Source organism: Nyctereutes procyonoides, unplaced genomic scaffold, assembly GCF_905146905.1.
Source record: "Nyctereutes procyonoides isolate TBG_1078 unplaced genomic scaffold, NYPRO_anot_genome, whole genome shotgun sequence".
Taxonomy (NCBI): Eukaryota; Metazoa; Chordata; class Mammalia; order Carnivora; family Canidae; genus Nyctereutes; species Nyctereutes procyonoides.
The window spans coordinates 37,911,562-37,927,851 of record NW_026575131.1 but is presented as its reverse complement, the minus strand read 5'-3'; the positions used below and the strand labels follow the sequence as shown (position 1 = coordinate 37,927,851).

The 16,290-nt window shown below is 50.4% G+C and overlaps 1 protein-coding gene across 1 annotated transcript; it reads right to left on the bottom strand.

The window, feature by feature from the left end:
• Positions 1-6,333: 6,333 nt before the first annotated feature.
• On the bottom strand, positions 6,334-16,052 carry RRP9 (ribosomal RNA processing 9, U3 small nucleolar RNA binding protein). Its single transcript, XM_055344953.1, has 15 exons — positions 15,904-16,052; positions 15,489-15,571; positions 11,715-11,824; positions 11,265-11,332; positions 11,140-11,181; positions 10,682-10,808; positions 9,946-10,070; positions 9,770-9,862; positions 9,390-9,490; positions 9,168-9,302; positions 9,029-9,091; positions 8,733-8,878; positions 8,572-8,651; positions 7,723-7,796; positions 6,334-7,626 (listed from the first exon to the last, which is right to left on the bottom strand). The coding sequence occupies exons 1-15, from the start codon at positions 15,988-15,990 to the stop codon at positions 7,533-7,535; spliced, it is 1,428 nt and encodes a 475-aa protein (XP_055200928.1). The 5' UTR covers positions 15,991-16,052; the 3' UTR covers positions 6,334-7,532.
• Positions 16,053-16,290: the final 238 nt, after the last annotated feature.

The window sequence follows — 16,290 nt, the reverse complement described above, 5'->3', positions numbered from 1 at the left end:
AGGGAGAAGCAGGCTCTCTGCAGGGAGCCCAATGTAGGACTTAATCCCAGAATTCCAGGACCACACCCTGAGCCAAAAGCAGACATTCAATACTGAGCCACCCAGGTATCACTGGTTTTCTTTTCAACATTACTTTGGATAATTGGGGTCTTTTCTTGTTCCATACAAATTTTAGGATTATTTGTTCTAGCTCTGTGAAAAATGTTGATGGTATTTCAATAGAAATTGCATTAAATGTGTAGATTACTTTGGGTAGCATAGACATTTTAACAATATTTGTTTTTCCAATCCATGAGCATGGAATGTTTTCCCATTTTTTTGTGTCTTCCTCAATTTCTTTTTTTTAAATTTTATCTTTTTTTAAAAGATTTTATTTATTCATAGAGACAGAGAGAGAGGGGCAAGACATAGGCAGAGGGAGAAGCAGGCTCCATGCATGGAGCCCGATGTGAGACTCGATACGGGTCTCCAGGATCACACCCCAAGCTGCAGGCGGCGCCAAACCACTGCACCACCGGAGCTGCCCCTTCCTCAATTTCTTTATAAGTGTTCTATAGTTTCAGAATACAGATCCTTTGCCTCTAGTGTTTTTGTATTCTTTGGGTAAATACCCAGTAGTGTGATCATAAAATGGTTCTCTTTTTAAAATTTTGAGGAACCTCCATACTGTTTCCCAAAGTGGCTGCACCAGTTTGCATTCCCACCAGCAGTGCATGAGGCTTCCTTTGTCTCCACATCCTTACCAACACTCTTTTCTTGTAGTTTTGACTCTGGCCATTCTGACAGGGGCAAAGTGATATCTCATTGTGGTTTTGATTTGTGTTTCCCTGCTGACAAGTGATGTTAAGCATCTTCTCATGTGTCTGTTGGCCATCTGAATGTCTAGAAAAGACCATCTTTTAAAATTCCTTAAAATACCACGGACCCCAGTGCCAGCAAGATGGAACCAAGAGTACTACAGTTAATCTCTCCCAGTAATGACAATTGAAAACTCTGCATAAGAGTGCAGAAAGCAACTGGACCCTGGAAAGTGGACAATAGCAGGTGGATTAGGGAAGAAAATCTTAAAGAACAATCAGTTCTGGTTTCCATGTCATAATTGAAGGCAGCCCAAAATGCAGAACTACACTTGTGTGGATGGCAAATAATCTGAGAGGAAGCCCCTCTTTCTTACCAGAGCATCAGAGAAAGTCACCTCCTCAAGCAAAGATTATGGACATTTTTTTCCTCCTCCTCCCCCATTTTCCTGTTTGTTCTCATGACTCATCCCATGGTAAAGTCACAGAGCTGCACTGCCACAGTGGTGGCCCTTTGAGCTTGTGAAAAATCACCTCCTTGGTTAGAGGAAACATCCAGGATACAGTCCAGAATTACTTACTCAACATATAAGAGCCAGGAAAATCTGATTAATTCTTAAGGAAAAAGACCATCGTTTAATATTAGAAGTATCAGATAACAATGTTTAAAGTTATTATACACATCTTCCATGATGGCAAAAGTGAACCCTTTCTAAATGAATGGAAACATAGTTCTCAGAAGATACAAAAATGAAAACAAAAGTGGGGTGCCTGATTTCTATACACTAACAATGAGACTGAAGAAAGAGAAATTAGGAGTCAATCCCATTTACAATTGCACCCAAAAGCATAAGATACCTAGGAATAAACCTAACCAAAGAGGTAAAGGATCTATACCCTAAAAACTATAGAACACTTCTGAAAGAAATTGAGGAAGACACAAAGAGATGGAAAAATATTCCATGCTCATGGATTGGCAGAATTAATATTGTGAAAATGTCAATGTTACCCAGGGCAATTTACACGTTTAATGCAATCCCTATCAAAATACCATGGACTTTCTTCAGAGAGTTAGAACAAATTATTTTAAGATTTGTGTGGAATCAGAAAAGACCCCAAATAGCCAGGGGAATTTTAAAAAAGAAAACCATATCTGGGGGCATCACAATGCCAGATTTCAGGTTGTACTACAAAGCTGTGGTCATCAAGACAGTGTGGTACTGGCATAAAAACAGACACATAGATCAATGGAACAGAATAGAGAACCCAGAAGTGGACCCTGAACTTTATGGTCAACTAATATTCGATAAAGGAGGACTATCCTCCTTTATAAAGACTATCCACTGGAAGAAAGACAGTTTCTTCAATAAATTGTGCTGGGAAAATTGGACATCCACATGCAGAAGAATGAAACTAGACCACTCTCTTGCACCATACACAAAGATAAACTCAAAATGGATGAAAGATCTAAATGTGAGACAAGATTCCATCAAAATCCTAGAGGAGGGATCCCTGGGTGGCGCAGCGGTTTAGTGCCTGCCTTTGGCCCGGGGCACGATCCTGGAGACCCGGGATCGAATCCCACGTCGGGCTCCCTGCATGGAGCCTGCTTCTCCCTCTGCCTGTGTCTCTGCCTCTCTCTCTCTCTCTCTGTGACTATCATGAATAAATAAATAAAATCTTTTAAAAAAAAAAAAAAAACAAAACAAAATCCTAGAGGAGAACACAGGCAACACCCTTTTTGAACTCAGTCACAGCAACTTCTTGCAATATACATCCATGAAGGCAAAAGAAACAAAAGCAAAAATGAACTATTGGGACTTCATCAAGATAAGAAGCTTTTGCACAGCAAAGGATACAGTCAACAAAACTAAAAGACAACCTTCAGAATGGGAGAAGATATTTGCAAATGACGTATCAGATAAAGGGCTAGTTTCCAAGATCTATAAAGAACTTATTAAATTCAACACCAAAGAAACAAACAATCCAATCATGAAATGGGCAAAAGACATGAACAGAAATCTCACAGAGGAAGACATAGACATGGCCAACACGCACATGAGAAAATGCTCTGCATCACTTGCCATCAGGGAAATACAAATCCAAACCACAATGAGATACCACCTCACACCGGTGAGAACGGGGAAAATTAACAAGGCAGGAGACCACAAATGTTGGAGAGGATGCAGAGAAAGGGGAACCCTCTTACACTTTTGGTGGGAATGTGACCTGGTGCAGCCACTCTGGAAAACTGTGTGGAGGTTCCTCAAAGAGTTAAAAATAGACCTGCCCTACGACCCAGCAATTGCACTGCTGGGGATTTACCCCAAAGATACAGATGCAATGAAACGCCGGGACACCTGCACCCCAATGTTTATAGCAGCAATGTCCACAATAGCCAAACTGTGGACGGAGCCTCGGTGTCCATCAAAAGATGAATGGAGGGATTCCTGGGTGGCGCAGCGGTTTAGCGCCTGCCTTTGGCCCAGGGCGTGATCCTGGAGACCCAGGATCAAATCCCATGTCGGGCTCCTGGTACATGGAGCCTGCTTCTCCCTCTGCCTGTGTCTCTGCCTCTCTCTCTGTGTGTGACTATCATAAATATTTAAAAATGTCAAAAAAAAAAGATGAATGGATAAATAAGATGTGGTTTGTGTATACAATGGAATATTACTCAGCCATTAGAAATGACAAATACCCATCATTTGCTTCAACGTGGATAGAACTGGAGGGTATTATGCTGAGTGAAATAAGTCAATCAGAGAAGGACAAACATTATATGTTCTCATTTGGGGAATATAAATAATAGTGAAAGGGAATAGAAGGGAAGGGAGAAGAAATGGGTAGGAAATATCAGAAAGGGAGACAGAACATAAAGACTCCTAACTCTGGGAAACGAACTAGGGGTGGTGGAAGGGAGGAGGGCGGGGGGTGGGGGTGAATGGGTGCCGGGCACTGAGGGGGGGCATTGACGGGATGAGCACTGGGTGTTATTCTGTATGTTGGCAAATTGAACACCAATAAAAAATTTATTATTTAAAAAAAAAAGTGGGGTGCCTGGCTGGCTCAGTTGGTAGGGCATACAACTCTCGATCTTGGGGTCATCAGCTCAAGCCCCACAATGGGTGTAGAGATGACTTAAAAATAAACTCTAAAAAGAGGAACCATGTGGAAATTCTAGAACTATAAAATGCAATATCTGAAATAAAGAACTCCCTGATAGGCTCATCAGCAGAATGCACAGGACAGAGAAATCAGTCAGTAAGCTTGAATACAGAGGAATAGAAATGAGTATCCAAAGAGAGAAAAAAAATACTGAGAAAAAAATTAAAAGAGCCTCAGCAACCTGTGTGACAATAATGGGTCTAATACTTATTAGTCCCAGAAAGAAGAAATTGATGTAGAAGAAACTTTTGAAGAAAGGCTAAGAGGGATCCCTGGGTGGCGCGCAGTTTGGCGCCTGCCTTTGGCCCAGGGTGCGATCCTGGAGACCCGGGATCGAATCCCACGTCAGGCTCCCGGTGCATGGAGCCTGCTTCTCCCTCTGCCTGTGTCTCTGCCTCTCTCTCTCTCTCTGTATGACTATCGTAAATAAATAAATAAATAAATAAAATTAAAAAAAAAATAAACCATTTAAAAAAAAAGGCTAAGGGATCCCTGGGTGGCGCAGCGGTTTGGCGCCTGCCTTTGGCCCAGGGCGCGATCCTGGAGACCCGGGATCGAATCCCCACGTCGGGCTCCCAGTGCATGGAGCCTGCTTCTGCCTCTCTCTCTCTGTGTGACTATCATAAATAAATAAATTTAAAAAAAAAAAAATTTAAAAAAAAAAAAAAAAAAAAAGGCTAAGAACTTCCCAAATTTCTGAAAGACATAAATTTACAGATTCAACAATCTCAGCAAACACCGAAAATGATATACTCAATGACCAAAAAAAAAAAAAAAAAAAAGCAAATGAGCAAAGGACTTGAATAGGCATTTATCCAAAGAAAATATCTGAATGCCCAATAAGTGCACGAAGATACCTGACATCGTTAGGGAAATGCATATCAAAACTGCAATGTTGGGGTGCCTGGGTGGCTCAGTAGGTTAAGCTTCTGCCTTCGGCTTTAGTCATATCAGGGTCCTGGGATGGTGCCCCCGCATTGGGCTCCCTGCTCAGCAGGGAGTCTGCTTCTCCCTCTGCGGCTCCCCACTGCTTGTGCTATTGAAAAAAACAAAAAGCAAACAAACCTACACTGTGACACCATCTCACACTCAGGATGGCTGTATCAAAAACAAAACAGAAAACAAGTGTTGGCAAGGATGTGGAGAAATATGAACCCTTGTACACTGTTGGTGAGAATGTAAAATGGTGCAGCCACTGCAGAAAGCCGTATGGAGATTCCTCAAAAAATTGGCAATAGAATTTACCATATGTCTCAGCAATTCCACTTGTAGGCATACACCCAAAAGAAATGAAAGGCATCTCGAAGAAAGATTTGTACAGCCATGTTTGTAGCAGCATTACTTACAATAGCTAAAACATGGAAGAAACCCAAGTGTCCACTGGCAGAGGGATAAACAAAATGTGGTATATACACACAATGGCATATTATTCAGTCTTAAAGAGAAAGAGAATATTGCACTTGCTACAATATGAATGCACCCTGAGGACATTATGGTAAGTGAAATAAGCCAGTCACAAAAAGGCAAATATTGGGCAGCCCGGGTGGCTTAGCAGTTTAGCGCCGCCTTCAGCCAAAGGCATGATCCTAGAGACCCAGGATCAAGTCCCACATCAGGCTCCCTGCATGGAGCCTGCTTCTCCCTCTGCCTGTGTCTCTGCCTCTGTGTGTGTGTGTGTGTATCTCATGAGTAAATTAAAAAAATCTTAAAAAAAATAAAAGGCAAATACTGAATGATGCCACTTGTATGAGGTACGTGGAGTAGCTGAAATCATGGAAAGTAAAATGATTGCCAGGGGTTGTGGGAGTTATTGTTTCACAGGTATAGAGTTTCAATTTGCAAGCATTAGAGGAATGCACAGTGGTGACAGCTGCACTAACAATGCCAACGTATCTAATGTCACCGAATTGTAAGCATAAAGATGGTTACAATGGTGGGGCACCTGGATGGCTCAGTCCACTAAGCATCCAACTCTTGATTTCAGCTCAGGTCATGATCTCAGGGTCATGGGATCCAGCTCTGCACCAAGCCCTCCGTGCCCAGCATGGAGCCTGCTTAAGATTCTCTCCCTCGGGATCCCTGGGTGGCGCAGCGATTTAGCGCCTGCCTTTGGCCCAGGGCACGATCCTGGAGACCCGGGATCGAATCCCATGTCGGGCTCCCGGTGCATGGAGCCTGCTTCTCCCTCTGCCTGTGTCTCTGCCCCCCCCCTCTCTGTGACTATCATAAATAAATAAAAAAAATTTAAAAAAAAAAAAAGATTCTCTCCCTCTCTGCCCACACCCTCAACCCCTTCAACCCCACCCCCACTCCATATGCAATCTCTCTTAAAAATAAATAACCTCTTCTAATCAATAATGACATCAGCATAAAAAATGATAATGATAAGCTTTTGTTACATCTTAACACAATAAAAAACAAAGATACATCCAAGAAAACCATACTCAGGCATATCACAAACTGTTGAAAATCAAAGATGAAAAAAATTATAAAAGCAGCCAGAAGAAAAATGATGCATTATTTATAGAGGAGCAAGGATTCAAGACTGTGGATTTCTCCAAATAGGAGTGTACCATGGGAAAGGGGTTCATGTATTAAGGTGCACTGCCGTGTTGCTATGCCATGGCTTTTGGAAAGTGTGTGTATGCCATCACTGAGCTCAATGTGAGGCAAGACACAGGAAGCGAATTCTATCACCATCTTCTGATTCAGAACAGGATTTTCAGGGCTTTGATCTGAACCTGACCTCTCTGGCCCCAGGTGAAATGAAGGCAGGCGAGAGCAGGTCTGTCTGAGGGGAAGCCTCCTGAGCATGGTAGCAGGAGAGAAGCCCTGTGACTTCCTCCCGAGGGGACCATGCTGCCTCTTGGTTGAGCCCAATGGGTTACAAAAAGGTTAGAGCAGAACCCATAACATTTCCTTTTTCCCATTAAGAGGACACTTTCCTGCACTTCTACATCTCTGGTCTGTCTCTCCTGGCTCCGCCAGTGGCAGGAGTAAATTGTCCAGTAGATAAAATCAGCAAAAAGCACATTCTTGTGACAGCCTGGCTGGCATTCAGACCAAGGGCAGAGCTATTCTCAACTCTGACACTTGTCCTCAGGTAGTAGGCAGTGTGGTATCCCCCTCCCCCACCCATCTCTAGCTTCCTGAACTGGCCTGAGTGGGCCAGGTCAGCCTGACATGCAGGCCTAGCTTTCTTCATTTCAATTCTGACTGACAGCCAGCCCTGGTACATAATTGGACAGCCATGGCTCCCTAGCCAAGGGGTCTGCAGCTTCTGACCCCTCGCAGCCCAGAGCAGTGGGTGGGGAGCTGGCCTAATAAGGTCACAGAGGATACTCAAGAGACCAGGAGGTGGATGAGGTCTCCATCCCCAGGTTCCATGGAAGGACAGAAAGCCCTTAGGCATCAGAGATGCTGGTGGGAGCCCTGCCCCACCCCACAGTCCTGCCATCACCCTCCCTCCCCAGCCGAGAAGCTTCAAGAGACAAAGCCCAAAAGAGGAGGCTTTTAATACAAAGAGGGCAGGGCCTGGTCTGGAAAGGACTTAAATAAAGGGGAGAGGAGTCAGGAGCCTGCCGCAGGGGGCCTGGGTGCCCTGTGGAGTGGGATGATGCAGACGGAGTTCCGAGCCTCTTTGATGCGCCACCAGCGGCCAAGCCTGCAGGGGGCAGAAGGGAAGCAGCTGAGGCCAGGCCCAGCCCCCTGCACCCCATCTGGTAGCCCAGCCAGCGCCACCTCCCAGGGTGCCTCATACCTGTGCTCCTGCCCGACCCCAGCCACCAGGAAATCCCCCGAACTGGAGAACTTGAGGCTATTAATAAAACCCACCTGAGAAGAGGGAGAGATGTGGGAAAATGTGAGGACAGACCCCTCCCACACCTTCCCCTACCCCTCCCCCACGCCTCCCTAGCACCACAGCCCTGGCCTCACTGCCACAGGCTTGGCCCTAGGAGCTTAAATCCCTGCTATGCCCCAGCAGATCAGGGCCCCCTGATCAGTCCCTGACCCCTCAGGGCCTCAGCCTCCACGTCTGTGAGATGGAGGGAAACATCACGCTGGACTCACAGGCAGTTTGTGAGGATTTAAGGAAACAGTAAAAGCCAAATACGTCACGTTTCAGGGGTGGCCTAAGGCGTGGCTCCCAGCTGTGAGGTCCCGGAGACCCCATGGCCATCACCAAGCCCTGCGCTGTCACCAGATGTTACCGACCATCCTGCCATCTCCCTCAGGGCACCCTGTGTCCACACCTCCTAGCCTGGGCCCAATCTGGCACCATTGGTGCCATTATAGCATCAGACACCCCCATGCCTTTGCACATGCTGTGCCCTGCTGTGTCCTAGCCTTGTTCCCCTGTACCCAGGACAGGGTGGAGGGGAATGTATAAGAAGAGAGGTGGGGGGAGACGGGAGAGGAGGAAGGAGGAAGGGTTCTGATCAGGCCCTGTGATAGGAGCTAGCACTATAAAAAAGACAAGTCATAGCCTTGCCCTGAGGAGCCTCCCCTCTGGCAAGAAAAAAACAATAAGGGGCTAATCCCAGGTGCCCTGAACTCTAGGGCCTCAGGAGTGTGGCAAAGATAGGCGAGACATTCAAGCCCCACTTACCAGGGGAATGTCGCAGAGAGGTTCAAGCTGCCGGAAGCCCTCCCCACACTGCCAGAGCCGCACGCAAGAGTTGTGGGAGCCTGAGAGGTCAGGGAGATAGTGAGCGCCCCCGCACTGGCCCACCCTGCAACCCCCTCTTTTCTGCCTCAAAGGATACCCACCTGTGGCTACAAGGTCCGTGTTGAGCAGGGCCGCCACTGCTGATACCCAGAAGGGCTGCTCGAGGCCTGGCTCCCCCCGCAGCCCATGGGCCTCACGCTGCAGGGCGAGCGGCCGCTTCTTAGAGAGACCCCACAAGGCCACAGAGCTGTGGACAAAGAACATAATTGGCAAGAGGCTGGGGTAGGGCAGAAAGGCCACTCAGCAGAAAGGAATCCCACTGCCACAAGGGAAGGTTCCTGGAGGCAAGTCCAGGAGCAGCGGTAGTGGTGCAAGGCATCCCAAAGGCAGCTCTTACCCATCATCTGCGCCCGATACCATGTGCTCCTCATTGATAAGCTGGATGCTGTCGATGGAGCCCCTGGCAAAAGGAACAGTGAGGGGCACAGCCCCACCCCAGCCCCTCTCCCCTGACCTGGCCCAGTGGATAGCCTTACTGGTGGCCATAGAAGACAAGCTGGGACTCCTCAGGAATCTTCCACACACGCACCGTCCCGTCCCGGCCCCCAGCCGTCACACAGCACTCCCTGCTCAAGGCATCCAGCGCAGCGACGGCATCCTGGTGCCCAAAGCTGGAGGGGGAGAGGGGACAGAGGGAGGATGGGGTCCCAGGTGCACTGGCACATGCATCTGCACACCCTTTCCCCGTGCACACTCACAGTGTCTCCACATAGGAGTTCTCTGCCACGTTCCACACCTTCACAGAGCGGTCATGGGATGTGCTATAGAGCTGGTGGGTTCCTCTGCGGAATGCCAGACCCTACAGATACATGGACAGGAAGCAAAAGTGGACCTGGACCACAGCAGGCGAGACAGAAGTCCTCGCCAGGGGAGGATTTCCTCCTAAAAAGCACGTCACAAGCCCAGGGAGGCAGGGGTGCACTCCTGAGCAGCCTCCCCACTCCCTAGGCAAGCTCAGTCTCCCCCTAATTCCCCTTCACCTCCTTTATGCCCCTGAGGATGGACACCCTCTGCCTCATTCAGCCCACTGCCCCAGCCCGGCCCACTTGGTTGCTTGGTAAATGCCCACAGCTCCTACCGACACGGCATCCCGATGGCCTGTGAAAGTGTACAGGTGCTGGCAGCTCTGGGCCTCCCATATGAGAATGAGCTTGCTGCGGTCACCCGAGGCCTATGGGGATGAGGACAATGGCCACAGGCACCCAATGTGTGCCCCCGACTCTCGCCCACCCCCCGGGGCCAGCCCTGCCTTACAAGGTACTTGCCGTCAGAGGAGATGGCCATGCAGAGAATATGGCTGCTGTGGCTGGGGGGTTGCCCCTCAACACCCTTCTTGGCCCGTGGGATCACGTGAAGCTTCCGTCCAGTCTCCACGCTCCCTGACAACAGGAAAGAGAAAGGTTACTGGGACAGAGGGTAGGACTGGCTGGCAACCCCCTCAGGGGCAGCACGGGGCTGTGGAGAAAGTGGTGCCTTCAGAGCAGAACTCAGCTCGGCTGCCGTGAGCCCCTGTATAATCCCCAGGTTCCTCATCTGTCACCCAGTGACAGTAACCCCCAAGGGCAGCCACGAAGCCCCAGAGAGGATAGGAAAGTGCCGTAGGACCAAGGGTACGAGTTCTTCCAGTTTCTCCTAAGGGTGGATGAAAACAGTACTCAGCTGTCGAAGGGGGGTACCCAGGAAGACCGGGATGCAATCCCAGGACAGCACAGAGCCTCAAGTGTCCTCCAACTGCCCACCTACAGCACCAATCCCCATTCATCAGTATCCTGCCTCTGTTCAATCGCCTCCAATGACAGCGACGGGGAGCTCACAGCCCCACTCTTAGGCAGAAGCTTTCACTGGCACCCAGAGAACACCTCCTTAGGAATAAACTTATGTCCAGAAGCTTCCCCCACCAGGCCTCAGTCTGCCCTGATTAGTCCCTCCTCCACAGATCAGCCCTCCCAAAAGATCCCTGGGTCTGCACCCCCAAGCCAGGCTCACTCACACTTGATAATGGTGCAGTCTTTGGCAGCAGAGAAGATGGCAGAGTCATCGGGGGTGATGACCACACATGTGATGGAGAGCTGGTGCCCCCGTAAGACGCGGATGTCAGCCGGGGCTGGGCCCTGAATCTGGGCAAGCAGAGCGAGGTCACTGCCACAGAGGACAAGAAGGCCCCTAGATGCTCACTCACTCGCACACACACCACACGCGCACACACGCATGTACAAACACACACACACACACACACACACACACACACACACACACACCATCCTTTCCCACCACCCTGACCAGGGCTGCAAGGATCAGACCCTTACCTGACTCTGTCTGCCTAAGTGCCCACCATGTTCCAGAGCAAAAACCCCACAGCCTGAGTCCCCAGTTAGGCCATTCACTCACCTACCCACGTGGGACCCATGATTCACTTCAATCTTACATCAAAGTCCCCTGCCCGCTTACCTCCTTTGCCACCGACTTCTGCAGCCTGCCCCTCTGCTCCAGCTGCACAGAGAGGAGAGGGATGAGCTCCCAAGAGCAGGACCAGCCCAACCCTCCTCTCCCACCGCCTTCCCTCCACAACTCACCACATCCTCCTTCAGGCGCCCTGCCACCTGGTCCTCCTCAAATGCCCGGGCCTCGGCCTTCTCCTCCTCTATGCAAGGACAGACCAGACCAAGTCAATGTAGGCCTAGACTCCATTTTTCCCTTCCCATTCCCACCCCACCCCACTGCCTTGGTCTTGGGCTCCAAACACTTGGGTTGTGTCCCAAGGGAAGATCAGGCTGCCTTGGGCAAAGGAGAGATCTCCTCCTGCCTAACCCCTGCCATTACTTAGAGATTAGGCTAAAGCCCCCTGAAGGTCAGACCCACCCCAGGAGGCCCGTTAGTCTCCCAGCCACCCTCCTTCAGGAAAGCCCGCACCAGCAGCTCTGGCAATCCACCAGGTACCTGCTCAGCCACCCATCAGGCGGCTGGGGCACAGCAGGTGGTCTTGGACACAGGCCCTGCCCCTGCCTGCCAGTGCATGGGCTCACCTTGCTGCCTGAGCTGCTCCAGGTAGAGCTTGGCCAAGCGAAGCTTCTTCTCCTGGGCTGTCTCCTCCAGCTCCTCTTCCTCTTCCTCCTCAGTCTTCCTAGGAGCCAGACTGCGGGAAGGAAGGGAATAGCTCTCAGAGGGCTCACCCCACTCCTCCAGCCACTAAGACCATACCTCCTCACTGCTTCCTCTGGCACTCAACCACCCCCGTCTCATAGCCAACGATTACATATGCAGAAAACCCAAAGACTGAACTTGTCAAACTGAAAGGAACCACCCAGTCCTCACATGAGGGTGAAAAGAGACCCAAAATCCAAAGAGATCACTGTGAAATCTCTCAACTCTAGAGGGAAAGAGCAGTTTCTACAAGCTGTTGAAGAAAGGTCACATACGAAGGGTCTGGAATCAATAGCAACAGTGGTCAACAAAGGAGCCACATACACAAAATACTGAGCTGTTTACACAAGATGTGAACCCCTGGAAGGTCACACCAGTTAAACCCTCGATGACCAGTGAAGACACTGTTAGATGTACAAGCTGCCACAGGACTGGCCTTCTCTAAGCCTCACAACAGGATGAGGGACGTGCCCCAACACAAGACAGTCAGCTGGGAATGACAAAGGCATGGGAGACAAGGAACAGGAGCTCCAATACGGGAAGCAGAAAAAGGCAGATCCCAGACCATGCATCCCCAGACAGGGGAGCTATGGCCAGCCCAGATCTGATAAAAGGACCTAAGCAGGGGCAGCCCCAGTGGCTCAGTGGTTTAGCGCCACCTTCAGCCCAGGGCATGATCCTGGAGACCCGGGATTGAGTCCTACATCGGGCTCCCTGCATGGAGCCTGCTTCTCCCTCTGCCTGTGTCTCTGTCTCTCTCTCTCTCTCTGTGTGTCTCTCGTGAATAAATAAATAAAATCTTAAAAAAAAAAAAAAAAAAAAAAGGACCCAAGCAAGAGGCAGACACACTGGGGACGTGCCTACCTCACCCTCACTGCATCTACCCTGAGGACAGGATTCCAGGTGAAACATAACAACTGGTTTTGGCCTGACCTTGTGAAGCTTTCCATTACATGTCTCATATTCGCACTGGCTAGAGCACTCACCTCACTCAAGACACATCCTATGTAGACTTGCTCCTGGGAGCTACAGGCAGGCCACAGGAACCATCCCCCAATCTTGTGCCTGAAGATACCTAGTATCTGTCAAATGCCCCAACTGCTTCCCCAAGACTCATTTATGACTTTGTCCACAATGTCCCCAGAAGGGACCTTGGAAACTGCCAAGGAAGCCAAGGCTGAACCAGGCCCCAGAGACCATCTAGTACCCAGTGCCCAGCAAGCCTTCAGCCAACAGGCTTGGTTCTGCCCTTCCTGTATATATCTATGGTTAGAACTTCTGCTCAATTCACCCAAACTAATCAATCTATCGTTTAGGGGTTCACATGTAGGAGATAGAACTCTAAAGAAAAGCAAAGGAAGGGACGCTTGGGTGGCTCAGCAGTTTAACGCCTGCCTTCGGCCCAGGGTGTGATCCTGGAGTCCCGGGATCGAGTCCCACATCAGGTTCCCTGCATGGAGCCTGCTTCTCCCTCTCCCTATGTCTCTGCCTCTCTCTCTCTCTCTCATGAATAAATAAATAAAATCTTTAAAAAAAGAAAAGGAAGCATATAATCATATGACATCCTGGAAAAGGCAAAACTCTAGCGACAGTAGTCAGCAGGGGCTAGAGGGAGGGGGGCATGGACTCCAAAGGAGGGGGGGGTGGGAGTGTTGTGTGTGGCAGGAGGGGTTCTAGCGCATGATGAAACCCTTCCACACCTTCAGAGTGATGGTAGTTATACCACTATATGTGTTTGTCAAAACTCACATACTGTACACTAAAGAAAGTGAATATTACCATATGTAAATTATATCTGGTTAAGAAAATGAAAAGAGGGATCCCTGGGTGGCGCAGTGGTTTGGTGCCTGCCTTTGGCCCAGGGCGCGATCCTGGAGACCCGGGTCGAATCCCACGTCAGGCTCCTGGTGCATGGAGCCTGCTTCTCCCTCTGCCTGTGTCTCTGCCTCTCTCTCTCTCTCTGTGACTATCATGAATAAATAAATAAAATCTTTAAAAAAAAAAAGAAAAAAAATAAAAAAAAAAAAGAAAATGAAAAGAAAAAGGAGGAGGAAGAGGAAGAAGGAAGGGAGGGAGGGAAGGAGGGAGGGAGGGAGGGAGGGCAGGAAGGAAGGCAGGAAGGAAGGCAGGAAGGCAGGAAGGAAGGAAGGAAGGAAGGACGGAGAAAAACAAAGAAACAATTAAGTCAGGAATGCAGAGTTGGGGCCTCTAAATTCCTAACCTAAGTGGTGGGTGCACCGAGGTTCATCATCTCACCATTGCTCCCTATGGTCCAAATACATTTCATTGATTCTTCTGTATCTCATACATTCACAACACATTTTTTTTTTAAGATTTTTTTTTATTTATTTATTCATAGAGGCACAGAGAGAGAGAGAGAGGCAGAGACACAGGCAGAGGGAGAAGCGGGCTCCATGCAGGAAGCCCGACGTGGGACTCGACCCCGGGTCTCCAGGATCACGCCCTGGGCCGCAGGTGGCACTAAACCGCTGCGCCACTGGGGCTGCCCCACAACACATTTTTTAAACATTTAAAAGTGTTCGGCACAGGGCCAGGCACACCGCTACCCACAGTGATCTTAAAAGTAAGTATGTGAAGTCTTCCTGAGACCAGGTTAAGGCCAACTTGTGCTCAATGTTAGAAGCTGAATTTCTTTTTCTTTACGGTTTTTTTTTTATTTATTCATGAGAGACACAGAGAGACGGGCAGAGACACAGGCAGAGGGAGAAGCAGGCTCCATGCAGGGAGCCAGATGTGAGACTCGATCTCGGGACTCCAGGATCAGGAAAACTTTGGAACTTTATTTTTTTTTAATTCCCTGGGCTGAAGGCGGCGCTAAACTGCTGAGCCACCCAGGTGTCCCTAGAAGCTGAATTTCTAAAGTCAACTCTTAGGAAAGCCCCAGGATTCCCTGGTATGATGGCCTCCATTCCACAGGCTCAGGCGTGGTACCTTGTTAACTTCCTCTGAAACCCTGCAACATGTCTCACCCCTGTCACCTGCAGAATGGAGGTATTCAAAGCCCTCCACAACCTGGATGCGGCCAACACCTGCCTTTCCAACCTGTCCATCTCCCACCTGGGCACATGTCAAGCCCTAGACTTTTTCTCTGCTCCCTGAATGTCCTCCCTGCCCTTCCTTATCTGACAGATTCCTCCTTATCTCCCCAGGCCCTATTTAAACGTCCCATTCCCTGTCTCCAGAACACAGAGCTGAAGAACACCCACTTCATTACAACCCATTTTGTCTTCACCTGCCTGCTTACCTCTGCATTGTCAACAGTAAAGCCAGTGCCTGGCATATGTTGAGAACAGCAATTTGACATTGTGGGAAAACAGATGGAAGAACTAGCAAGCATTTCTTGCATGCCTCTCCCCATACCAGCCCGTCCAGCTTGTGCACCTGTCCCTGCCGTGAACCAGAGAGGTCTCACTGGTCTCCCACTGGGACTGGGGGTTCTCCCCACACAGAGACCCTGCCGGGAAAGGAGAGGAGACTTCTCAATCTCCTTAAGACGAGTCCTACTATCAGGCTCAGAACTGGAGGGAAGAGCCAAGATCTACGAGCCGAAAAGGCCCAGCTCTGCCCCGACCCCCTGAGTCTTCCATACACTATGAGCCTCAGTGTTCCCTTCCTCCAGGTGGGAGAGAGCTCACCTCTCACTCTCAGAGTCGCTGGAAATCTCCTCATTCATCTTGCCGCCTCCCTTGGACTTGCCCCGGTCCCCGGCAGAGTCGGCCTGAGAATTAAACGATCCTTTCGTTAGTCAGGGGTCCCAACCACCCCGGCACCGACCAAGCGCGCCGCGCCTTCCGATCTCTCGAGAGCCGCCGGACTAGGAAAGGCAGCGGCCTCCCCACCCCCACCCCCACCCCCACCCCCACCCCCACCCGCGCCGGCTCCAGTGCAAGGTCTTTCAGGATCTGGCCCCCGGAGAGAGGAACGAAGCTGACTCCAGCTGGGGTCCCGAAAAAAGGGCCGCGGAGGCGCCCGGGGCCCGGGAGTCCCGGAGCGGATGACGCTGGTCCCGGCGGCGGGGCTGACTCTGGCCCGCAGAAGCTTCAGGCTCACCTTTCGCCGCCGCTTGCCGGCCCCCGCACCGGCCGCGGCCCCCGAGGCCGGCCTTGCCCGCTTCCGAGCCGCCGCCGCCGCCGACATGCTGCCCACCGCGAGCGCAGCGGCCGCCACGGAGAACTCACGTGGCTGCTAAACCCCGGAGGTCTGGCAGGACTCCGCGCCCGGATAGGCTCCCAGTGCCCCGCGGGTCCCGCCTCCCACGGCCCCATTGGCTGCCTCTGTACGCTCTGTCCCGCCCCCAGGCGCCCATAGGATAAGCGCTTGTGGCCCCGCCTCCAAGGCCTCCTCCAGGCTCCAAGCCTCCTCGGGCGCTTCCGGCCCAAAGCTGCGGCGCCTGCGCTCTGCTGCGGGCTGGCGACCAAGGGGCGGGCCGGACCCGAA

Bases quoted from the DNA above. Each gene is read 5' to 3' on its own strand.
- RRP9 (XM_055344953.1), bottom strand. From the start codon at position 15,990: ATGTCGGCGGCGGCGGCGGCTCGGAAGCGGGCAAGGCCGGCCTCGGGG. The intron at 11,825-15,488 runs GTGAGCTCTCTC...TCCTTCCCGCAG, and splicing joins AGCGACTCTGAGAGTGAGAG to TCTGGCTCCTAGGAAGACTG. The intron at 9,491-9,769 runs GTAGGAGCTGTG...ATGTATCTGTAG, and splicing joins GCCATCGGGATGCCGTGTCG to GGTCTGGCATTCCGCAGAGG.